The sequence below is a fragment of the Protopterus annectens genome, chromosome 3.part1 (genome assembly GCF_019279795.1).
Source record: "Protopterus annectens isolate FY-2018-M chromosome 3.part1, PAN1.0, whole genome shotgun sequence".
Classification (NCBI taxonomy): Eukaryota; Metazoa; Chordata; order Ceratodontiformes; family Protopteridae; genus Protopterus; species Protopterus annectens.
In genome coordinates this window covers 1,897,111,668-1,897,137,252 of record NC_056732.1, presented here as the reverse complement: position 1 = coordinate 1,897,137,252, position 25,585 = coordinate 1,897,111,668, and the positions used below count along the sequence as shown (strand labels likewise).

The 25,585-nt window shown below is 45.0% G+C and overlaps 1 protein-coding gene across 2 annotated transcripts in view; it reads right to left on the bottom strand.

Moving 5' to 3' along the window:
- The window catches only part of LOC122798813, a 2,048,867-nt gene that overhangs the window by 917,873 nt on the left and 1,105,409 nt on the right, over window positions 1-25,585 (bottom strand). For both annotated transcript variants that reach the window (XM_044067935.1, XM_044067936.1), the window contains exon 14: window positions 16,058-16,217. In XM_044067935.1, coding sequence (XP_043923870.1) covers window positions 16,058-16,217 — 160 coding nt within the window. The remainder of the gene's footprint in view (window positions 1-16,057; window positions 16,218-25,585) is intronic.

Below are 25,585 nucleotides of genomic sequence, written 5' to 3'. Positions count from 1 at the left end.
AAACAATTCCAACACTTCCACCCTTCCTGTAAAAACTAACAACCCATTCCCCTGGCACCCCAGGGTTGAAATTAGTTCACCAATACGGACAACAGAGCAGGACCCCAGGCCAAGCTTTTCACAGTCAGTCATTCTGTTTCTGGCTGCATTCAGACCTGTGAGATTAAAAACTTTATGGCCTATACCACGTCATTTAATTTCAGGCTAATTTTCTTAAGGTTAGCTGCGATGAGCTTAACGCCTTCTCTCCCAGTATCCTGTGTTGAAAAATATAAATTTCATCCATTACAACAATACAGTCTAACATACATGTATATTTCTTTTCTGTCCAGCAGGACCCACTGTTAATACATTTTTAACACAACCCATCCCCCATTAAGGAAACCACAGTAAAATATTTCTCCAAAGCCAACTTAATGCTTCTTAAGACAGAAGTGGTGAACTTCATGACACCCATGCAGATGGACAATACAGTTACAACTGATGAATCCTACACAAATGCACTCTATAAGCACTTACACGAGTGCATGGATCGTGCTATCCCAAATAGAACCAAGACGCTATCCTCCAAAAAAAGGAAGCCAATTTGGTGGTCCCCTGCCATAAACAAACTGTACAACAGAAGGAAGAAACTGTTGCAAAAGAGAGTAAAATCCCATGAGTGGAGGAGCTCCCTAGTCAGCCTCAGTAAGAAGGGGAGATCCCTTATAAGATCCTCCAAAGCTAGCTATGAAAACAAAATCACCACTAAATCCAAGGGCAACCACAAAGCATTCTACAGTTATGTCAAGAATCTAGATGGCAACACCCAGATCTGCTCTGAGTTACAGCACAAAGGCACGAAAATTACAGAACCAACTGATATTGCCAACATCCTGGCAGATCGGTTCAGTGCTAACTTTACCCCCCTCTCACCCCCTAAAGGGCCCATATCTATACAGGAAGAATGCAGAGTCCCTGTAATCACAACTATGCAGGTAAAAGCTGCACTCTCCAAGCACAAAAACACAGCATCCATGGGACCGGACAACATCCCAGGCTGCGTTTTACACGAACTTCAGAATAAACTGGCTCCCCACTTAAGCACCATGTTCAATAATAGCCTCGCATCAGGGTCTGTGCCCACTGAATGGCGCACAGCAACAGTTATCCCACTCCACAAAGGGGGAGCCACCACCGATCCCGGGAACTATCGACCTATTAGCCTGACAAGCCTGGTCTGCAAGGCCATAGAATGTATCATGGAACTCTTAAACAAAGATATTGGTAACCTCCAAACTCTGGATCCCACCCAGTTCGGGTTTGTGAAAGGCAGATCATGCCTCCTGAACCTGATCGACTTCTTTGAGGCAGTCACCAAAGCTGTGGATGAGGCTAAGGTGGTTCACACAAGCCTATCTTAACCTCGCCAAGACTTGACACCATCCCCCATTCTGGAATTATAGCTAAACTCACTAAACTAGGTATAAATCCCTACGTCACAAGATGGGTTGCCAACTGGTGCACTGACAGAACCCACACTGTAAAAGTTGCAGACTCCAAATCTGACCTCAAGGCAGTGACAAGTGGAGTGCCACAGGGTTCCGTCCTGGGACCTCTCCTGTTTGGTATCTACTTCTCTGAAGTACAGTCTAAGACAGAAGGCCTTCGGCTGACGAAGTTCGCAGATGACTGCAAACTAGGAGCCATAGTCAAGTCCACAAATGATGTGGACATCCTACAGAAGGGCCTCACTGAGACAGATGCCTGGTGTCAGAGCCATGACCTCAAGCTCAATGCCAAAAAGTGCAGTGTCATCCCCTTTGCTAAAAACTCTGTACCCATGAACTACCACATAGGCAGCAATCTACTTAACACCAAATGCATGATAAGAGACCTTGGGACTCAGGTGGACAGTAGTCTCTCCTTTGATAGTCACATCGCCACAGTAGTCAGGAAGTCCTACGTGGCACACCTCATCATAAAAGGGTTCTCATCCAGGAAAAAAGAGGTCATTGTTCCCCTCTACTCGTCACTCATTAGACCCATTACAGAGTACAACGCCCCTTTTGGAATGTACCTCAAGACATCTGCAGCAGCTGGAAAGGCCACAGAGATACCTCACAAAGAGGATTACTGGCCTCAAACAAATGCCCTACACTGACCGCCTCAAAAAACTCCAGCTTTACTCCGTAGCATATCGCCTACTCCAAGGTGATTTCGGCCTAACATATAAAGCTATATCAAACCCAGAGCTGTTGGACATGCTACACCTAAAAGAAAGCCCAATCCCTCCAAGCCACATGCTCTAGGGACCTAAACCTGGTCACCACAATAAACATGACATGCTGGAGGGATAGATTCCTGTCCCAGAGACTTCCTATACTCTGGAACAAGCTACCCATCTATGTCAAGCAAAGTTCTTCATTAGCACTCTTCAAGAAAAATCTTGATGAGTGGATTTGAAATAGGAAATACACCCCAGGGATCACTTGTGTCTCTGCTGGACAGTGGCACAGGAAAATAACTTTCTTGGGTGGCGTAAGCTATGGTACTTTGCTGGCTAGGCTTACGTAGGCCCTTGGGCCGATAGCCTAGTACCTACTTATGAACCTATGAACAAGCAACATTACAAATACATTTTTAACACAAGCATCTGTACAAATGAGTTTGATATTCAAATGACATATGCTTTACAAAACTCCAGCTAGCTATGCTGACATATGTTACACATGCACTGCCCTAATCCCCCTGGCACAGCTGGAGTTACCTCACATCACACACGCTTTAGAAAAAAAGCTTTAGCAAAGGATAATACGTGCTGGAGATGTCCAAGTGGAGATAAAGTCCAGGATTGTGTATTTTTCTAACTAAGGAAATGATTCCTTTGAGCTGGAACAGCCCACACATAAGTAAGGCCTTTTTTTTTTTTTTTTTTTTTTTTTACAATTGGCTGCCAAAAAGCACTTGCTAGAAAATGAAAATCTTAGCCAGCAGTTACTGGAGTAGTGAATATTGTAAAGGAGAGAATGGGATCTCTAGAAAAGGAAAAGTACAGTTTTGTACCTACCATAAATGTAGATGTTCGAAGATCCACATTGCTGCAGTCCTTACACTTGGGTAGTCCGCTGTCCTCGGTTGGCCCGAATATCAAAGTATAAGGCTGACGTCGGTCAAGGCGCATTTGACTGACATCAGAACGTCAGGGTACAAATGCGCATGACCGACGTCATATCCTCAGTCTTTTCTTGCCCCAGATGTCAGAAGACCCTAAAAAGAAAGGTCTAAACCAAAAGACAGCAAACAACCAACCAACCACCCTTGCACTAATAATATGTACAATATATACAATATATACATATTGACAACCCAACCCACACAACCGCCTCTAACCACAGAGGGGAAGGAGGGAGGGAAAATTGGACTGCAGCAACGTGGATCTTCGAACATCTACATTTATGGTAGGTACAAAACTGTACTATGTTCTTCATCTCACATTGCTGCAGTCCTTACACTTGGGTAGAATCCCAAAGCAGAGGTAAGGGAGGATGGCAAAACTATAGAGCAGTAGGAGCTGTCAACATGCCCTGTAAAATTGCAGTGGCAAAACCAGCCCTAGATTTAGAGTAAAGTGGAAGGTGATAATGCCTAGAAAAGGTATGCACTGAACTCCAAGTAGCTGCCTCCAAAATATCCTTAGTTGCCACCCCCCTTAAAAAAGCTGTTGAAGTGGCAGTAGCCCTAGTGGAATGAGGCCTAATCCCTGCTGGAATCTCCTTGCCATGATGGGAATAACAGAAAGCAATGCAAAACCCAATCCACTTAGAAATAGTTTGTTTTGACACAGGCTTGCCCTGAGAACTCAAAGCAAAGGAAACAAATAACTGCTGGGACTGCCTGAACCCTTTAGTTCTGTCCAAATAATATCGCAACTGCCTGTGTACATCTAAAGTGTGCAAAATCTTTTCCCCTTTATTTTGGGGATTTGCATAAAAAGTAGGCAAATGAATAGTTTGGTTTAAAGCCACACTAGAAACCACTTTAGGCATACAGGAAGGATTAGTACGTAAAGATACCCTATCCTTATGGAAAATTAAGAAAGGCTCAACCGCCATAAGGGCCTGCAATTCAGAAACCCTTCTTGCAGAGGTAATGGCTAACAAAAAAGCAGTCTTCCAAGATAAATATTTCAACTCGGTAGTAGCTGCAGGCTCAAAAGGTTGTAGAGTGAGTTTCTCCAACACAAAATTGAGATCCCAAGCAGGAGTAGGACCTCTCATGGGGTCTTATATTCTTTGCCCCTCTAAGAAATTGCTTGAACAAAGGATGAGAAAACAATGGTGGGTCACAATCATAGTGAGCGAAATTGCTGCAGCATGAACCTTAATAGAAGAGAAGGACAAACCTTTGTCCAGTAACTCAGTAAGATATTGAAGAGCCACACTTAAGTTAGGCTCAGAAACATCAACATCCTTTGCTGCACTCCAAAATAAAAATCTCTTCCATTTATCTGCACACTTTCCTTGTACTAGGCCTTCTAGCTTCCAAACATTCAAAACTTGCTGTGGAAGTTGAGACCCACTATGGTTCAAAACAGAATATGCCAGGCTGTTAGGTGAAGAGAGTGAAGCTTGACATTGAGCAAATGACTGTCCTCCTGAGACAACAGGTGTGGAATCGAAGGCAAAGGCCATGGAGGCTCCCGTACCAGATTTCTCAGTAATGGGTACCAATGCTGTCGAGGCCAATCTGGAGCTATCAAAATCATCCTTGGCTTGTCCTGTCTGGCCTTTAGTAGTACCTTTGGGAGGAGAGGCAGAGGTGGAAAGGCATACACATGAAGATTGTTCCAACTGAAAGAAAGAGCATCCACTTTCCAAGCTGTGGTATGAAACCTTTTTGTGCAAAACTTTGGCAGCTGGTGGTTTAGTGGAGAAGCGAACAGATCTATGTCTGGACTTCCCCAGGACACTGTCAATTTCTGAAATACATGAGGATCCAATTTCCACTCGTGGGGATCCATAATCCGTCTGCTCAACACATCTGCTAAGGAGTTCTGTGCTCCCGGCAGAAACCTTGCCTGAAGATGAAGCTGTAAACAGAGCAGTTTCCCACAAAATCATTGCTTGCCTGCATAGAGGATAAGAATGTGTTCCCCCTTGCTTGTTGATGTACCACATGACAGTTGTGTTGTCTGTTAGAATCAACACCTGCCCTGGAAGAAGTAAATCCTTGAAAGCTATTAATGCAAACTGGACTGCTAACATCTCCTTCAAGTTGATATGTAGATGTTGTAGTCTGGCAGGCCACTTGTCTTGTATCCACTTTCCATTCAGATGAGCTCCCCAAGCTTTGTCTGAGGCATCTGTCGTTAGAATCTGACTCGCTTCTGGCCGGGTCACAGAGAGTCCCTTGTTTAGGTGACATTCCTGAGCCCACCACAACAATTCCTTTTGAATGCAAGGTATTATTTGAATGACAGTGTCCAGATCCTGGCAGTGCTGTGTCCATACATTTTTGAGATACCATTGCAGCTTCCTCATATGCAGTTTGGCATTGGGAAGCACCAGAATACAAGATGCCATGAACCCCAAGGCTTGAAGGACTGTCCTTGCAGTCAGCCTGGACTGATGAGACAATTGATGAAAGTAAAGGGAAAGATTCTTTTGTTTGTCCGGGGTCAAAAAGGCCATCTGGGATGCTGTATTCAGTCTTACACCCAGAAAGCACATGTCCTGAGAGGGTACTAGACTGGACTTTATTTCGTTCACAGAATACCCCAGGCATCTTAGCACTGCTTTCACATATTCCAAATGATGAAGAAGCTCGTCCCTTCCTTGAGCCAGAATCAGGCAATCGTCCAAATAAGGATAGAACTGTATTCCTTTTAGCCTGAGGAAAGCTATCACTGGAGCCAGAACTTTCGTGAACACTCTGGGCGCAGTAGATAAGCCAAAGGGCAATGCAGAGAACTGATAATGAGAAGTCCCAGCCCGAAAAAGTACAGTTTTGTACCTACCATAAATGTAGATGTCCGAATTGGATAGCATCTGCAGTCATAACAACTGGGTTGTCCTGTCGTCAGGCAGCCCTTCAGTCGGCCGGATTCCAAAGTCCGGGTCCGGCTTCAGCTGATGTCGCACTTCACCCGACGTCATCTCTGTTGGTCTTCGGGTATAAAAGCATCAGCCGACGCCATTTTCTTCAGTGTTTCTTGCCCCAGATGCCAGAAGCCCTATAGAAGGCTAAAAATTTTGGATAGATGCCAATGTTTCCAAAAGATAGAGGTAAACACAAAAATAAGCATGTATGTACATAAATACAAACAAATACACCATGAAAGAAATCCCCACTAGCTAGCTATTAGAAGGGTAAACACCCTAGGAGTACCACAGAGGGAAGGAGGGAGGTAATCCTGACTGCAGATGCTATCCAATTCGGACATCTACATTTATGGTAGGTACAAAACTGTACTATGTCCTTCATGGATGCATCTGCAGTCATAACAACTGGGTAGAATACCATAGCCAACTAGGGAGGAGGATAAAAGTAAATTATGGTGTGTTTAGGATCCCTTGCAGAACAGCAGTGGCAAACCCTGCTCGGGATCTGGAATATAGAGGTAAATTATAATGCTTGGCAAATGTATGCACGGAGGTCCAAGTAGCCGCCTCAATAATGTCTTTGGTAGCCACTCCTAAGAAGGCTGTGGTAGCGGCTGTTGCCCTTGTAGAATGAGGTCTTATGTTCTGTGGAATTGGCTTTCCATGGAAGGAGTAACAGAATCGTATGCAATTTCCTATCCATTTGGAGATTGTCTGTTTGGAAATAGCTTTTCCTTCCCTTCCTGTTGCATAGGCTACGAAAAGTTGGTCAGTCTTTCTGCTATTTTTTTGTTCTGTCCAAGTAGTAGCGTAGCTGTCTATGTACATCAAAGGTATGCAGTATTCTTTCCCCTCTGTTTTGTGGGTTGGGAAAGAAGGTAGGCAGGTGGATTGCCTGGTTTAAAGACACTCTGGATACCACCTTAGGCATAAATGTAGGATTAGTCCTCATGGACACACTATCTTGGTGGAAGATTAGAAAGGGTTGCACTGCCATTAAGGCCTGTAGTTCTGAAACCCTCCTTGCTGAAGTAATTGCCAGTAGGAAAGCAGTTTTCCATGACAGGTGTTGTAGGTCTGCTGTTGCTGCTGGTTCAAAAGGTGATAGTGTAAATTTTTCTAGCACAAAGTTCAAGTCCCAAGCTGGCAATGGTGGTTTCCTTGGAGGTTTTACATTCTTGATTCCTCTGAGGAACTGCCTGAGCAAAGGGTGTGAAAAAACAGGTGGATCACAGCTGTATTCTGCTGAAATAGCTGATGCATGAATCTTGATGGAGGAGTAGGACAGGCCTGAATGAAGTAGTTCGGCCAGATACTCCAGAATGTTAGGCATATCTATGTTTGATACATCTTTTCCTCTTTCAGAACTCCAAATGACAAACCTCTTCCATTTCCCAGCATAATTCCTTCTAGTTGAAGGCCTGCGTGCTTCAAGAATAATGTCTTTAACTCTTTGTGAAAGTTCTGTGCTTAGCAGCTGCTATGTGAGGTTCCATGCAGTCAGTTGCAGCGTTTTTAGGTTTGGATGCATGGTGCTGAAGTTGTTCTGAGTTAGCATCAAAGGCATCAGGGGAATTGGCCATATTGTTCCGAGACATGCTCCTCAGCAGTGGGTACCAATGCTGTCTTGGCCAGTTTGGAGCTATCAGGATTATCCTTGGACGTTCCTCCTTGATTTTTAGTAGTACTTTGTGTATCAAGGGAAGAGGTGGAATGCATATGCTGTTAGGCCTTTCCAGCTGAAGGAGAGCGAGTCCACTTTCCATGCTAGTGGGTGGAATGTCCTTGTGCAGAATTTTTTGAGCTGGTGATTGAGAGGTGATGCTAATAGATCTATCTGAGGCATTCCCATTTCTTTGAGATGGTCTTGAAGATATCCGGTGCAGCTGCCATTCGTGGGCATCCGATGTGGTCCTGCTTAACATATCTGCTAGAGAGTTCTTTTCCTGGCACAAATATTGCCTGTAACTGGATGTTGTAGCTGAGTGCCAGGGTCCACAGCTCCAAAGTCATTCTGCATAGCGGGTAAGAATGAGTGCCTCCCTGTTTGTTGATGTACCACATGACTGTGGTGTTGTCTGTCCTTATCATCAAGTGGTCCTCCTTGAGAAATGGTCTGAACTTTTGGATTGCCAGTTTTACTGCCAGCATTTCTTTTAGGTTGATGTGCAGGTGAAGTTGGTCCTGTGTCCACAATCCTTGTACGCATTTGTCCAGCATATGCGCCCCCCATCCTAGGTCTGAAGCATCTGTTGTGATGGTCTGGCTTGCATGAACCCTTGCGAAAGGGCAGGCCTGGGTTTGACTGGCATGCCTGAGCCCACCATAGGAACTCCTGTTTTAAGCATGGTATTAGTGGGATTTCCGTTTCTAGGCTGTGTCTGTGTTGGGACCATAAATTCTTTAGGTACCACTGTAGTTTTCTCATATGTAGTCTGGCAAATGGAACCAAGATTATGCATGATGCCATGAAACCCAAGGCCTGCAGTACCTTTCTTGCTGTTAACTTGTTCAGTTTTGTTAGTGCCAAGAAGTAAAGAGGGAGTTCTTTTGTTTTTCTGTAGTTAGAATGCCATTTGTCTTACTGTGTCCAATTCCTCCCAGGAAAGTCCTTGTCTGGGATGGTATCAGTCTTGACTTTTGTAAATTGACTGTGTATCCCAGTGCTTGAAGCAAGTAAATGACCCTTTGTAAATCTGTTGTCAGCTTGCTTTTGTTGTCTCCTTGTATCAGGCAGTCGTCCAGGTATGGATAAATTTGAATTCCTTGTAGTCTGCAATGGGCGATTACTGATGCCAGGCATTTTGTGAATACTCTGGGCGCAGTAGATAAGCCAAAGGGCAATGCTGAGAATTGATAGTGCTCTGATCCTGCAAGAAATCTGAGGTATCTTCTGCAGATTGGTCGAATGGGGACGTGCAGGTATGCCTCCTTGAGATCTAGAGTTACCAGCCAACACTCCTTGCCCAGCATGGGAAGAAGTTGCTGTAGGGTCAGCATTTTGAATTTTGGAACAATGATGTAAGTATTCAGGGTGGACAGGTCTAGAATTGGTCTCCAACTTTTTTCCTTTCTTGGAACTAGGAATAGTCTGGAGTAGAACCCCTTTCCTTGCTCTGCTGTTGTTACTTTGTCCACAGCTCTCATGTTTGCTAACTCCATTATCTGTTGTAGAGCTTCTGTCTTTTGATTTGGAGGTAGATTTGGCATTCCTTTTGTCTGGTAAAGTGTGGAAGTGGAACCGTAACCTTGATCTATGGTTCAGAAATCCACTTGTCCTTTGTTATGTGGTGCCAGTTTTTGAAAATAAGGTTAGCTTCCGCCTAGAGGAGCTGCTATTTGTTCCCTGGTAGGCGGGTTTAGGATTAAGTCACTGTGGCTGTGTTGATGTAGTGGCAGGTGTTGAGTCTGTGCCTCTGTTGTTACCTTGCCACTCCTCTGTAGGCACCTCCTCTGGATTGGTTTCTGCCTCTGGAACGTCTATTCCTGCCCCTTGAGGTCTTGTGGAGTCAGGAAAGGACCATTTGGCAGGCCAGTTCCTGCTAAACCTTGGGGTTGAACCTGCAAGAAATCTTTAACTGTCTGGACTGATTTTGCCTTTTCTTCCATTTTCTTCATAACCTGCTGGGCAGGTGTACCAAACAAACTTGTTTTATCCATAGGAGCATCTAGCAATTTAGATTTAACATGATCCGTAAAGCTTGCTCCTTTAGCCATGCATGCCTTCTAATTACAGTGCCAGTCACGGTTGATCTAAATGAAGCCTCCAGTGCATCATAGCCACATTTTAAAGAATGGTTACTAACTTGCTTATGTTATTTACCATTTCTAATACATATTTCTTATCAAGAGATTCATCAGTGGTTAGCTTTTTAGTTAACTGATCAAGCATAAACTCTTGGTATTGTATCATGTGAAACTGACAGTTTAAAGCTCTAGCTGAGAGAGTGGCTGAAGTGTAAACCTTTTACCCCATCTGTCTAATGACCTTGCTTCCTTTCAGAAGGAACAGGGTTTTAGCTATGGTCGCCTACTGCCTTGGGACCCTGGGAAATAGTTTCGGGTCTGCAAGAGGGCCTTGTAAAGGTGGTGATGAGTATCTGGCACCCTAAAATCTGTCTGGTTTGGCAGGGGCTGGGGTAAAGAATCTGGAGCGGAGCAGACATCATTGAAAGCATCATCCACCACAGAGGACAGGAGGTATAGCTAAGGGCCTGTGCTGTGGAAGGTGCAAAAGGTCCTAAGTCTTTCCTGGAGTCTGAAAAATCCTGTTGCTGCCATTGGAACTGTTCTCGATGGCATGCAAGGTTTCCCAAAGGAGAATTCTTCTGGTGGGGAAGCAGCTGGAATGGATTCTTCAGCATCAGAATCTTCAAATTGGAGAAAGGAGCCTCTGGCTGGTCAGTTATGTCTGATTCATCAGCAGAATCATCAGAGGACACTGGCTCATGGGCTCTGCCCTAGGTCTCTTCTCTGGGGCTGAGAGGCCCTGTCTGGGTGAGATTGAGATCCTCTAATTAATGAAATTAAATCTTCTGCCAAAGTAAGCATTTGAGAACTGGAAGAGGGCCTGGTTGAGGGGTTTAACAGGCACTGTTTTAGTAGTCTTGGCTGCTTTAGCCCTGGAAGGCCTTAATGGACATGGCTGCTGGAGGCCTAGCAGCACGTGCTGGGGTAGAGACATCCAAGGAATGGTGTCTGATAAGTCAGTAAGCACCGTAGTGGGTAAAATTTCTGAGGCCGATTCAAGAGTGTTAGCAGGGACCTCAGTTGTAGAGATAGATTCAGCTGTATTTGATCAGTTTTCTCGGTTTCGCCGAAACCGAGACACTCGCGTTTGCTTAACCATGGTTTCGCCGAAACCGCGGACCGCGAAAGTGTCGGTCTTTTCTTTGCGTTTTGGCAGAATGCGAGTCGGAGGATCCGACGGCATAATGTACGCAAAATCAGAACCGAAAAACTGTTCTGCAACTCCGACCGACGCCTAAGTGTTCGCCGGTTGAAAGAAGCACAGGACGAACAGGCTGCTACGTCGTGGGCTGGGCCTAAACAAGGCAGGCAGTAAGAGTGGAAATCTTTATGAGGTATTTGTTTCCCACAGGTTAAACAATTATTAACTTTTTCTGACATCGGCTGAGGCAAGAAAGAGTCCCCAACGGGTACTTAGCTTTAGAAGTCTTCGGGTATTCGGTAGAAGTAATCTCTGGATCCGACCGACCGCACTTGCGAACAGCTTCTGCTTCGGCCCACGCGGCAAGAAAGACTGAAGAAAATGGCGCCGGCTGATGCTTTTATACCCGGACCAACAGAGATGACGCCGGGTGAAGTGCGACATCAGCGCCGGACCCGACTTTGGAATCCGGCCGACTGAAGGGCTGCCTGACGACAGGACAACCCAGTTGTTATGACTGCAGATGCATCCATGAAGGACATCGCAGATACTTCCTGCAACTCAGTCTGATAGGAACATGTAGGTAAGCCTCCTTGAGATCCAAAGTTACCATCCAATGATCTTTGCCCAGCAGAGGTAAGAGCTGTTGTAACGTCAACATTTTGAACTTGGGAATGTCCAGATAAGTGTTGAGGATAGATAAATCCAAAATTGGTCTCCACGTGTTCCCTTTCTTTGGTACTAGGAACAGGCGAGAATAAAATCCTAGGCCCACTTCTGGAATAGGGACCGGCTGTATGGCCCCTATTTGAAGCAACAGAGAAATTTGTTTGTGCGCCTCTATTCTTTGCTGAGGAGGAACGTCTGGCATGCCTTTGAAAGGAGGCAAGGTATGGAAATAAAACCTGTAACCGTGGTGTATGATATCCAATACCCATCTGTCTTGGGTAATTAAACTCCAATTTTCCTTGAAAAGTGCCAACCTTCCTCCCAAAGGTGCTGCCAGACGAGAAGGCTCTGGCAGCTGAAAGGGTAGGTCATTGGGTCTGTTTAAAGGACTGACCCCTGCCCTCACCAAGACTGTGCAGGTGAACTCCCTGTTCTAGGCCTGAAAGAGCCCTGAGCTCTGCCCCTACCACGTCTAGATCTACCCCTAGACTGGGAATCATAAGAAGGATATGTCCACCCCTTGGTAGGCCAATTTCTACTAAACTTCGGAGGCTGAACCTGCAAAATCTTTAACAGTCTGCATAGACTTAGCCTTGTCTTCCATTTTCTTTAAGACTGCCTCAACAGGAGAACCAAACAACACATCAGATTGCAAAGGAGCATCCAAAATCCTTGTCTTAACATGGTCAGATAAATTCTGATCCCTCAGCCAAGCGTGCCTGCGAAGAACTGACCCAGTGGCAGCCACCCTAGACGAGGCCTGTACAGCATCAAAACCACATTGCAAAGAATGCTTACCCACCTGTTCAGAAACATGTACTAAATCTTGTAACTCTTTACACTCAATACCTTCCGCCAGAGCATCTACCTTAGACTTCAATTGAGAAAGAAGATAGTTTTGGTATTTCAACATGTGAAACTGGCAATTCAAAGCCCTCATAGCTAGGGTGGAAGAAGTATAAACTTTCTTTCCCCATCTATCCAAAGCCCTGGCCTCTTTATCTGGAGGAACCGGATTTTTGACAACAGAAGCCTTAACACCCTTAGGCCCCTGACTAACAGTTTCTGGGTCTGCCCTAGGACTCTTAAAAAGATACTTATGAGCCTCAGGCACCCTGTAATATCTATCCGGTTTAACAGGAGCAGGAGGCAAAGAATCAGGATTAAGAGAAGCCTCTGCAAACACATCTTCCACAACATCCAGAACAGGAGGAATAGCCAAAGGCCTATGCTGGGGTAAAAACAAAAATTCCCTAAGCCTTTTCCTGGAATCAGAGAAGTCCTGACCTTCCCACTTAAAATGCTCCCTCATGGAATGAAGAGTCTCTGAAAAAGAAAAATCCTCAGGAGGAGAAGCAGAAGAGGCCACAAAAGTTCCTCACCAAAAGGATAAAGGGTCTCAAACATCTGTCCTATGCTGCCCGACTGAAAGAACTCCAGCTCTATTCAGTCGCCACGCTTGCTCAGAGGTGACCTTTGCCTAACATACAAGGCCATGTCAAACCCAGATTTGATGAATATGCTTCACCTCAAAAATCTAGATCCAGAGTCACAAGGGCGGAGACTTAAACCTCGACACGGCTATTAATAGGACGTGCTGGAGGGATAGATTCATCACCCAAAGACTCTATGCTGTGGAATAAAATCCCGTATATGAGGCAGAGCACCTCGCTGGCCTTGTTCAAGAAATCTTGACCAATGGATGGGAGATCGCAGATATACCCCAGGGATTACCTCAGTGTCACTGCTCAACAGAGGCACAGCAAAATAATGGGTATAGTTCCCCATACTAAAGGGGTGGCGTAAGCCACAAAACTATGGGCTAGGCTTGTAAATGCCCTCGGGCAGATAGCCTAGTATGAACCTATGAACCTATGAACCTATAAGGAGTAGAATCATCCACATCAGAGTCAGAATAAGGAGAATACTCCTGCAAGTCTTCAGCCGAAGACTCTGAAACATCCGAAGCCTGCTCAAAACTCCCCAACTCAGGTTCCACCCTAGGTCTCTTATCAGGAGGGGGCAAAGAACCTCTAATCAAAGTAATCAAATCTTCTGCCATTTTAAGCATATGCTTCTTGGGCACAGATCCTGAAGAACTAGGGGTGACACCAACTGAAGCTACACCTGGCCTGCCTCTGGGAGAAGCCTTGGAAACAGAAGGAGAGGGCCTAACCACCCTAGGAAGGGAGGGGAGTACAGTAACTTGAGAAGCCCCCTCAGCCTGACCTGCCTCCTGAGAGGCCACATCCTGCAATAATAAAGTCTCTCCCTGGGACTCCAGAGAAACCTCCGGAACCACCGGCTCCACCAACACCTCTAAAGAACCGGCGTCCGGTACGGACGGCTCTTCTAGCCGAGGCTTAGCTGCTTTGTCCTTGCGCTTCTTCGAAGAAGCGGGCGTCGGAGCATCCAACGGCATTTTATAATTGCACCGCTCAAGACTAACCTGGCACAATCTAACCTTCTCTTAATAGTGCTTATTGAATCTAGCACAAGAGCGACACCCAACAACGTCGTGCTCAGGCCCTAAACAAGGAATACACAAAGTATGATAATCTCTATGCGGTATCTGTTTCCCACAAGAAATACAGTTATTCACTTTTTCTGACATCCGGTAAACCACTGAGGCAAGAAAAAACTAAAATATTCCCCAACGGGGTACTTAGCCAACTTTGACTTGGTCTGAAACTCCGAATTCGAAAAATTTCAGAACGCCAACCGGCACTTGCAACGCTGCTTCTGCATCGGACCATGCGGCAAAAAAGACTGAGGATATGACGTCGGTCATGCGCATTTGTACCCTGACGTTCTGATGTCAGTCAAATGCGCCTTGACCGACGTCAGCCTTATACTTTGATATTCGGGCCGACCGAGGACAGCGGACTACCCAAGTGTAAGGACTGCAGCAATGTGAGATGAAGAACATCTAGCAAATTACATAAAAGTAAATAGAATTTGTGGGAGCAATATACACAAAAATATTCAGGAGGAATGGTACTTAAGGGAAGAAAGGAATTTGGTAACTTATGTATTGACAGAGTAAGTAATTATTAAAAGGTAAAAAATCAGATGTACTGTATAATGCATGAAAGGTGCTGATTTGGTTCATTTTCTTTTCTATCAGCGTATGTGTATCTGTCTTATGTTAAAACAAAAATATTCAAAAACAGAAATATTTAGGCAGGCTGTAAAAATAAGTTAGGGAAGGTTATTTAATTGTAGGAACAAGTTGTCCAAAGCATATTTATGCTTATTACAGTTGTTCTAATGTGACAAACTAATAGAAGATTCTAATGAGCTTGATTCTACTGGTAGAAAACAAAGCAATAACTAAACAGTGAAAGATCCACAACTGCTTTAGCAGTGCCAGGCATCAGCTTATTGTAGGATGACATTTCAGAATTAGAGACTTGAAAAATGACTTGGAAAATCTCAACAAAACATTAGCAGAATTTTTCATGATTATAATACAAAGATAAAGAGGTAAACAGGTTGGGGGGGTCAAGTAAATCCTCATAACAAAGTCAGGAAAGCAAAGTCATCAGGTTGATAAATAAAGGATAATAACCAAGACATAATAAAACTTCTTCCTTAGTTATTCAACTGACACATCAGCTCTGGAAATTAAAGACAGTATGAATTAAGGTTATTTAATGCATTATGCTTCAGTACAGAGTAATGTCCCAACTGGACTATGGTTGTTCTGAAGACTTGTGAGCACCTCCTTAACAGAAATGTTTTGCCCCATGAGTATACAGAAAAAAAATTAATAAAGTGAATGCTTTTACAAACAAGGAAAGAAAGGATTCCCATTTAAGCATTACTAATGTGACATCACTCTGCTTGTAACTGTACTGCTGTATTTCAGACTCAAAAAAGCTGAAATACATTATAAATACATTTAATTCTATTACACAAGTAAACAAATTAATTCATACATACCAGGTTCTTCTAAGGGTTTATGAGCAAATTGGCATTGCTGGTGTTGGGTGGACAGACAATGGTATTACATAGACGGAACAGTTTATGGTCTTATGCTTGGACGACATCACTTGCCCCTCCTGATGCAAACATTTAACTGCATGGTTTGCTGTACCCCAATAAGCTGATGGTACTTTAAAACAAAATCTATATCACTTTATCCAAATCTGTGTAACTTCAGAGGTAACAGTGTCTCTACCTTGCAATACAGCATGTGTGGCTTGCTTCCTACTACACCCAATATTGTTAAGTTTTTTTTTTTTGTTAAGGGGGTTGATAAAAACTGCTTACGGATGCAGATGATTTGTAGTTATGCCCAAGATGTCTTACTCTTCCAGCTAATACATTTATGTCATAAGAAACATAACAGTACAACATTTCAGAACAAGATGGCTATCCCCAAAACTCACATTAGTTTAACAGCCCCTACCTCTGCTTCAACTGCTTCCATCTGCTGCCTCTGAATATATTCTACTGCTGTTGTGCTCATGTTCATTTCACGCAGTTTACCCTTGACCTCTCTGAAGAATTCTTTTAGTTTCCGTAGCATGTTGGTTTTGAATTTGTCCAGGTACTCGGGAAGATCTTTACTAAAAGAAACAAAGGCAATGCCATAAAATACAATGTTTAAAAAATATACACTAAAAACAGTGTTAAGATACCTCAGCTGTAAAGAATTGATGCTTTCAGTGCAACAATGTATATAGCCCTTAACTACAAGATTTGCATAACAAAATGGATTAAAAGGAAGAGTCAATGATATCATGATAACACACCTCTGGATCCCCCCAATGCCTTTTCTCCTCCACTTCCTGTTGACCATTCAGTTGCTTCCTTAACAGCTTATCTGCTTCCCTCCCTTCTTTCTCAGTATTCAATTACGCTAGGGGATGATAAGAGCAAAGACAAGTTATCCTGCATACGTTTCTGGTCCCTGATCTCCCATTTCTTCTCATGGCAACCTGACATGCGTGTGAACTACAGCACTGCTAGACCCAAACCACGTGTGCTTACATGAATGGGTCTCTGTTCCCATTTACAGTTTGTCAATACTCTATGGTAGGAGTGTACATCTGGTGCTGTAACAGCCACATACACCTCTGATGTCTGCCAAAGTATAGACCAGGCCATCTTCCCTGTCTCCTCAGATGGATGACCATTCATGTCCAACTCCTCCTCCTTCAAGTGCTACATGATTTTAGGCTATTCAAGTCACAGTCAGGGATTTATCCCCCGTGTTCCATGGAACTGGAACTTCTGTAGTGATTTTACATAGAAGTTCAAACCACTAGTGTCAACAGCAACACTGACCAGCAGATATTTTAGCAACTGCTAAACAGCGACAGCCAATGTCAAGACCTGCAACTGTGGATATAGTGTCAATGTCGAATGTCCTGCATTTCAGACTTTAATAACAGAGTCAGAAAAAGAAATTTCTCTGAATATGTCACTCTAAAGCTGAAATCACAGAAATGTAGAAAGCACCTGGAAAAAAGTATTGTTGTGTAAAATCTTGCCATAACAGTAGCTGTCCTTCTCTTCCCTCGTTGGCAGCATTTTTGAAAGAAGGGATGTCCCATCACACCCATCACATTGCTCGGACAATACTGAAATCCTGAAAAGGATTTTGTTTGCACTGTACGTCCCATTTATGCTCCTCGCACAGAATGTATGGCATAAAAGGTACGTACAGACAACTACCCAGAACTGAACTGCCCCAGGAAAAACAGTTAGAGGGAGGGAGTGAATACTCAACAGTGAACAGAAGGACATCTACTGTTAAGGTAAGATTTTACACAACTGTACTGTGTCCCTCTATATCACAGCTGCAGTATTCTTGAAAGAAAGGAATACAAAAAAAAAAGTGGAAGGCTAAGAACAGCCCTCAACAAATCCACAAAGTGGTGTCAGCAAAACATGCTCTGGCCCTAGAAACCATATCCAACTTGTAATGCTTGATAAAGGTATGCACTGAAGACCAAGTAGCAGCTTCAAGGATGGAACTGGTGTCCAGCCCTTTGACGAAGGCATCACAAAAGGCAACAGATGCCAGATGCATTAAGAGGGGGGAACCAGGGAAAGTGCGACATCAGCCGAGGCCAGACCCAGACTTTGGAATCCGGCTGACCGAAGGGCTGCCTGAGGCAGGACAACCCATATGTTATGACTGCAGATGCATCCTTGAAGGACATCCAGTGCTATTGCGACCAAAAGGGAGTCACTAGCAAGATTTTTAGGGAGTCCAGCTGATTCTTCTGTAGGACTAGTGGAGGTACAGGAAGAGGAGGGAAACCATAAAGAAAATTCCTCTTCCATAGAAAGGATAGGGTGTCCATTTTCTAGGCCAAATGGCATTGCACTCTGGAAGAGAGTAGAGGAAGCTGGCTGTTCAGAAGGGAAGCAAAAAGATCTGTCCAAGGAATACCCCACCGATGGACAATGTCCAGAAACAAGTCTCTGTGAAGTATCCATTTGGGAGTCTGTGTTTTGTACCTGCTCAGAGAGTCTGCCACAAGAGTGTGCTCTGCAGGAATGTAGACTGCCTGAAAAGTTAAATGATAACCGAGAGCCACTTCCCAAGCCCGAAGTGCCATCCTGCAAAAGAGGTAAGATTTTGTGCCCCTCTGCTTGACATACCACATCACTGCAGTGTTGACCATGTACACCTTCAAGGGGCCCAGAGAGAAAGTACAGTTGTGTACACTTGCCAGAAATGTAGATGTTAGAGTGTATTCACTGTTGCAGTCATCACACTTGGGTTATCTGCCTGCAGGTAGCCCCTCAGCCTGTGTCGGTTGCTGTCACTTCAGGTCTGACATCAGGTCGGCAAGGGTATAACAACAGGCAGCCAACGCCATTACATCAGTTTTTCTTGCTCTAAATGTCAGGAGCCCCCAAATAGGGAGCTAAGCTATGGTGGAAAAAACACCACCAGTAAAAAGTAAATACCAATAGCCCTGTAAGGGGTGAGTAATAGAGATTGAGTAATAGAGATAGAGACGGAAAGAGAGAGAGACAAGGGGGCTGGAGGGTGGGAAAAGTACAGTTTTGTACCTACCATAAATGTAGATGTCCGAGAGACATGCAACTGCAGTCATAACATGTGGGTTGTCCTGCCTCAGGCAGCCCTCGGTCGGCCAGATTCCAAAGTCTGGGTCCGACGTCGGCTGATGTCGCATTTTTCTCCGACGTCAGAGCGGCTGGAGTACATAAGCATCAGCCGACGCCATTTTCTTCAGTGTTTCTTGCCCCAGATGCCAGGTGCCCTCCAAGGAAGGCTGTAATCAAATTGGAAGACAAAAACAGGATTCCAAACAAATAAATGAGCAATAAAACAAATACACCATAACAGATATCCCCAGCTAAGAGTAACAGGGATAGGAGTGGACCCTAGGCATAGAGGGGTATGGAGGAGGGAAAATCGACTGCAGTTGCATGTCTCGGACATCTACATTTATGGTAGGTACAAAACTGTACTATGTCCTTCAAGAACGCAACTGCAGTCATAACATGTGGGTAGAATACCATAGCTTAGCTGGGGAGGAGGTATGCTCTAGGAAAGAGATGGTGTGGCAATCAAACCCTGCAGGACTGCCAAGCAAAGCCTGCTCTGGATCTGGAGTATAGAGGGAGATTGTAGTGTTTGGAGAATGTATGCACGGAGCTCCATGTAGCAGCTTCTAGAATGTCCTTGGTAGGCACCCTCTTAAGAATGCTGTAGAGGTGGCTGTAGCTCTGGTGGAATGTGGTCTGACATTGGCTGGAACAGTCTTTCCATGAAAGGAATAACAGAATCTGATGCAATGTCCAATCCATTTAGAAATAGTCTGTTTTGAAATTGCTTTTCCTTGGACTGCAGGGCGAAGCTACAAAAAGTTGTTCAAACTTCCTACTGGCCTTGGTTCTGTCCAGGTAGTATCGAAGTTGTCTGTGAATGTCCAAGGTATGCAACAGTCTTTCCCCTTATTCTCAGGATTGGGGAAGAAAGCAGGCAGATGAATGGCTTGATTTAAAGAAACCCTAGATACCACCTTTGGCATAAAAGTAGGGTTGGTCCTTAATGAAACCCTGTCTCTATGAAAAATAATAAAGGGTGGTATTGCCATTAGGGCCTGTAGCTCGAAACCCTTCTTGCTGAGGTAATTGCCAACAGGAAAGCTGTCTTCCATGAGAGAAATTGCAAGTCAACTGAAGCTGCTGGCTCAAATGGAGGTAGAGTCAGTTTTTCTAAGACAAAATTGAGGTCCCAGGCTGGCACTGGGGCCTTTCTTGGTGGCTTAATGTTCTTGATTCCCTGAGGAATTGTCTTAGTAAGGGTGAGAGAAAACAGGAGGATCAGTGTTGTATCTAGCTGAAATAGCAGATGCATGTATCTTTATGGAAGAATATGAGAGGCCGTTCTTTAACATATCTGCCAAATATTCCAAGATGAGTGGGATGTTCAACAATGATGCATCATGTCCCTTGCTGGTATTCCAATTGCTGAATCTTTTCCACTTTGCTAAGTAAACCTTTCTGGTGGATGGTCTTCGAGCCTCTGTTAGTATCCGCTGAACTTCCTTGGAGAGAGATAAGCTGAAGCTATTTATGGGATCTCCCAGGCTGTTAGCTGCAGTGTCTGAAGACTTGGATGCAGTGTTTCGAAATTGGGTTGAGTCAAAAGTAGAGGCCACTGGGGGAGGGCCCACCTCCTGGTGTGACATATGCTCCGTAGTAGTGGGTACCAGTGTTGTCTTGGCCAATCCGGAGCTATTATGATTCCCTTGGGCTTCTCTGCTTTGATCTTTAGTAATACTGAGGTCATCAGTGGCAGAGGTGGAAATGCATAGATTGCTAGGGAGTTCCAGTTGAATGAGAGGGCATCTATTTTCCAAGCTTTTGGATGGTATGTCCTTGTGCAAAATTTTGGTAGAAGATGGTTGAGGTGAGAGGCAAATAGGTCCACTTCTGGCTTGCCCCATGTCGAAGTGAGTTGTCTGAAGGCCTTCGGATGTAACCTCCACTCGTGTGGATCTGTGAAATTCCTGCTTAGGCTGTCCGCCAACACATTGTCTTTTCCTGGAACAAACTGGGATTGTAACTGGATGTTAAGGCTCAGTGATTTCTCCCAAAGCTGCATTGTCAGTCTGCAAAGGGGTAAGAGTGGATGCCCCCTGCTTGTTTATGTACCACATCACAGTGGTGTTGTCTGTCCGTATCATTAAATGGCCTTGCTGGAGTTGGTGTTGAAAAGCCTCGATGGCATGCATTACTGCCAGCATTTCCTTTTGGTTTATATGCAGATGTGTTTCCTTTGGAGACCATTGTCCTTGTATACACCTGCCTTCCATGTGCGCCCCCCCATCCAAGGTCTGAGGCGTCTGTAGTCATGGTCTGTGTTATCTGTGGTTTTTTGAATGACATACCTGTGTTTTCCTGGCTCACCGAGGCCCACCATAGGAATTCCTTTTGTAGGCATGGAATGAGTGGTATGATTGTCTCCAAGTTGTTGCTGTGTTGAGACCAAATGCTTTTAGGTACCATTGAAGCTTTCTCATGTGTAGTTTTGCTAATGGAACCAGTAGAATGCAGGATGCCATGTAACCCAGGGCCTGTAGGAATCTCCTTGCAGTCATCTGGGTGAGTTTTGCTAAACCTTTGAAGTAATGAGTTAACTTCTCTTGCTTGTCTTCTGTCAGGTAAGCCATCTGAGAGGCTGTGTCTAGTTTGGCTCCTAAGAAGATTATTTGCTGGGATGGCTGCAGTCTTGACTTTTGGAAGTTGACTGTGTATCCCAGAGCTTGAAGTAATCGTATGACATAATCCAGGTTTTTTGTCAACATCAATTTGTCGTCCGCTTGTATGAGGCAGTCGTCCAGGTACGGGTAAATTTGTATACCCTGGAGCCTGCAATGAGCAATTACTGAAGCCAGGCATTTTGTAAATACTCTGGGCACAGTAGATACGCCAAATGGCAATGCTGAGAATTAATAATGCTCTGGCCCTGCAAGAAATCTGAGGTATCTTCTGCAGCTGTGTCTGATAGGGACATGCAGGTATGCCTCCTTGAGGTCCAGAGTAATCAGCCACGACTCCTTGCCCAGCATGGGAAGGAGTTGCTGTAGAGTCAGCATTTTGAACTTTGGTACTATGAGAAAGGTGTTTAATGTGGACAAGTCCAGTATTGGTCTCCATTGAGATTCTTTTCTTGGAACAAGGAACAGTCTTGAGTAAAACCCCTGGTCTTGTTCTTGTTGTGGAACTCTTTCTATTGCTTTCATTCGAGTCAGCAGAGTGATTTGCTTGATAGCCTCTGCCCTCTGATTTTGTGGTAGGTTTGGCATGTCTTGTTTTCTTGGTAAGGTATGAAAATGAAACCTGTACCCTCAGTCTATAATGTCCAAAATCCATTTGTCCTTTGTCAGTCTGTGCCAGTTTTCTGCAAACAGAGATAATTTCCCGCCCAAGGGAGCCTCTAGTTGTTCCCTGGTAGGCGGTAGTAGAGGAAAGTCATTGAGTTTGTGGTTGTTGGGCAGGTGAAACCCCTGCGTCACTTCTTTGGTTTCCTGGCTGCCATTGTCGTCCCCTGTAGGGGCCTCTGTATTGGCCTCTTCCTCGGCCACGTCTGTTCTTACCCCTTTGAAACTTTTCTGGATTAGGAAAGGACCAGTTTTTGAAGGCCAATTCCTACTGAATCTGGGGGGTTGAACCTGGAGGAAATCTTTCACAGTCTGAACTGATTTTGCTTTTTCTTCGATGGTCTTTAACACATCCTTAGCATTTGCACCAAAAAGCTTGTTCTTTTCCAAAGGTGCATCCAGAAGTTTTGCTTTTACATGATCTGGTAGAGGTTTATCTTTTAACCAAGCATGTATACGAATCACTGCCCCTGTCATAGCTGCCCTACATGAAGCTTCCAGTGCATCATATCCACACTGCAGGAAGTGATTGCTTACTTGCTGAGTGTTATGTACAGCTTCCTGCAAAGTCTTCCTGTCTAAAGGATCAGGAGAAGCTAATGTTTTTTGTAAATCTTCTAAGAGATAATCCTGATATTGTAACATATGAAAAAGGCAATTTAAAGCTCTCATAGATAAGGTAGTGGATGTGTAAACCTTTTTGCCCCATCTCTCTAATGACCTCACTTCCCTGTTGGAGGCTGAAACTCCTTTAGGCCCCTGTGAAATAGTTTCCAAATCAGCAGTATGGGCCCTGAATAAATGGGAATGAGTTTCTGGGACCCTGTAATACTTGTCTGGCTTGGCTGGAGCAGGAGGAAGAGAATCAGGGGTAGCACTAGAGTCAGAATACAAATCATCCAGAACATCAAGTACAGGAGGAATAGCTAAGGGCCTGTGCTGAGGCTTCTTAAGGAAAGTCCTCAGGCGTTTCCTAGAATCAGAATATTCCTGACCTTGCCACTTGAAATGTTCCCTCATGGTGTGCAGAACTTCCCCAAAAGAAATATCCTCAGGAGGGAGGCCAAGGATGGAATCTTCTGCATCCGAGTCCTCATAGGTCTGGAAGAGCTCTTCCTGGCTATCAGAGTGGACAGAGCCCTCAGAATCTTCATCTGAAGGAGTAGGGTCAGAGGGTTCAACCCGGGCCTTTATCAGGAGGAGGCTGGGATGCTCTCTCAGGATGGGCCTGTGAACCTCTAATCATGGAAATTAAATCAGCAGCCATGGACATAATTTGTGTCTCCGGAGTCGGCTGAGGTAAGGATTTAGAAGTAATATGCTTTGTTTTGCTGGCTGCCTTAGCCCTAGTGTTGGCCTTAATAGACATGGCCATAGGAGGCCTGGCAGCTCCACGCAGGAGTGACCTTGTCTACAGCAATGGTCTCGGCATTTCCTCGGTTTCGTATCCGGAGGAAAATCTAGAACTGGCGCCGGAGTAATGTCTGGAATCGGAGTCGCCGGTAATGCGGTGTCTTCGGTTCGAGCGGTGGAGAGACAGTCTCAGAGGGAACCGGAGCACTCGCGCTAGGTTTTGGCGTGGAGTCGGTGGTAGACGCGGGCCGAGGATGTCGGTCCCGGTCTTTTCGCATTTTGGGAGTTTGCGATGTCGGAAGATCCGACGGCATGGTGTAAGCAAAATTATCGCCGAAAAAATCTTCAGCGAACTCCGCCCGGCGCCTGAGTGCGCTTGTTGAAGCGAGCACAGGCTACACAGGCCGAGACGTCGTGGTCTGGGCCCAGGCAAGGGAGGCAGTAAGAGTGGAAATCCTTATGAGGTATTTGTTTACCACAAGAAAGACAATTGTTAACTTTTTCAGTAATTTCTGACATCGGCTGAGGCAAGAAAAGGTCCCCAACAGGGTACTTAGCTTTTTTGATGACTTCGGTATCGTAGAATACAGGAGCTGACTGACCGGCACTTGCGAACTGCTTCTGCTTCGGGCACCGCGTGGCAAGAAAGACTGAAGAAAATGGCGTCGGCTGATGCTTATGTACTCCAGCCGCTCTGACGTCGGAGAAAAATGCGACATCAGACGACGTCGGACCCAGACTTTGGAATCCGGCCGACCGAGGGCTGCCTGAGGCAGGACAACCCACATGTTATGACTGCAGTTGCATTCTTGAAGGACATCCAGGACTGCAACAGTAAATACACTAGAACATCTACACTTATGGTAATTGTACACAACTGTACTAGGTTCTTTGTGTTTCACTGTTGCAGTCATCACACTTGGGTTGATTCCCAAAGCTGAAGAATGGGTGGAGGCAGTCAAGAAGAGTTGAGGCTGGCTAGTATACCCTGCAGTACTGCTATTGCAAAACCCGCCCTAGATCTGGAAAAGATAGGCAGGTGGTAATGCTTGGTGAAGGTGTGGAACAGAACTCTAGGTAGCAGCTTCCAGAATATCCCTGGTAGGGACTCCCCTGAGGAATGCTGCAGAGGTTGAAGTTACCCTAGTGAAATGCGTTCTCACCCCCAGAGGGGGTGGTTTCCCATGGTGTTTGTAACATAAATGGATGCAGTGTGCTATCCATTTGGAGATGGTTTGTTTTGATATGGCCTTGCCCTCTGCCCCTGGATCAAAGCTGACTAGTAACTGGTCAGATTTCCTAAAGGGTTTAGTCCTATCAAGGTAGGATCTGAGCGGTCTGTGCATATCTAAAGAGTGCAGGATCCTTTCCCCCTTATTTTGAGGATTGGGGAAAAAGGTGGGCAAATGGATAGACTGGTTGAGAGTCACATTGGACACCACTTTAGGCATGAAAGTTGGGTTAGTCCTGAGGGAGACCCTGTCAGCATGAAAAATGATGAAGGGTTCCAGAGCCATAAGTGCTTGTAGCTCAGACACTCTTCTAGCTGAAGTGAAGGCCAGAAGTAAGGCTGTTTTCCAAGAGAGGAATTTTAACTCTGCTGACGCTACAGGCTCAAACGGGGGTAGCATAAGCTTTTCCAATATAAAGTTAAAGTCCCAAGCAGGTGTAGGGGCTCTTCTTGGCGGCCATAAGTTGTTAGCCCTCCTCAGGAATTGCTAGATGAGAGGGTGTGAGAAGAGAGGTGGCTCAGTGTTGTAATGAGCAGAGATGGCAGAGGCATGGATCTTAATGGAAGAGAAGAATAGGCCCCAGTGGAGTAGGTCAGCTAGGTAATCCAGGATGAGAGGTAAGAAGGGCTGTGCTGTATACACTCCTTTAGTCTGGATCCAGGAACAATACCTTTTCCAGTTGTCAGCATAGGATTTTCTAGTAATGGTTCGTCTGGCTTCCCGTATGACATCCAGTACCTGCTTGCTTAGGCTGGCCACTAGAGGAGAAGTGAAGGAATAAGCCAGGCTGCAAGGTTCAGGGTCTGCGATTGCGGATGCAAGAACTTTCCCTTCTGCTGAGATAGGAGAGTAGGGATCTGGGGGAGGTGCCATGAAGGCAACGGTGACAGACTGCGCAGTAGTGGGTACCAGTGTTGGCGTGGCCAGTCTTTGGAAATCCGGATTGCCCTTGGTCTTTCCTCCCTTACCTTGAGT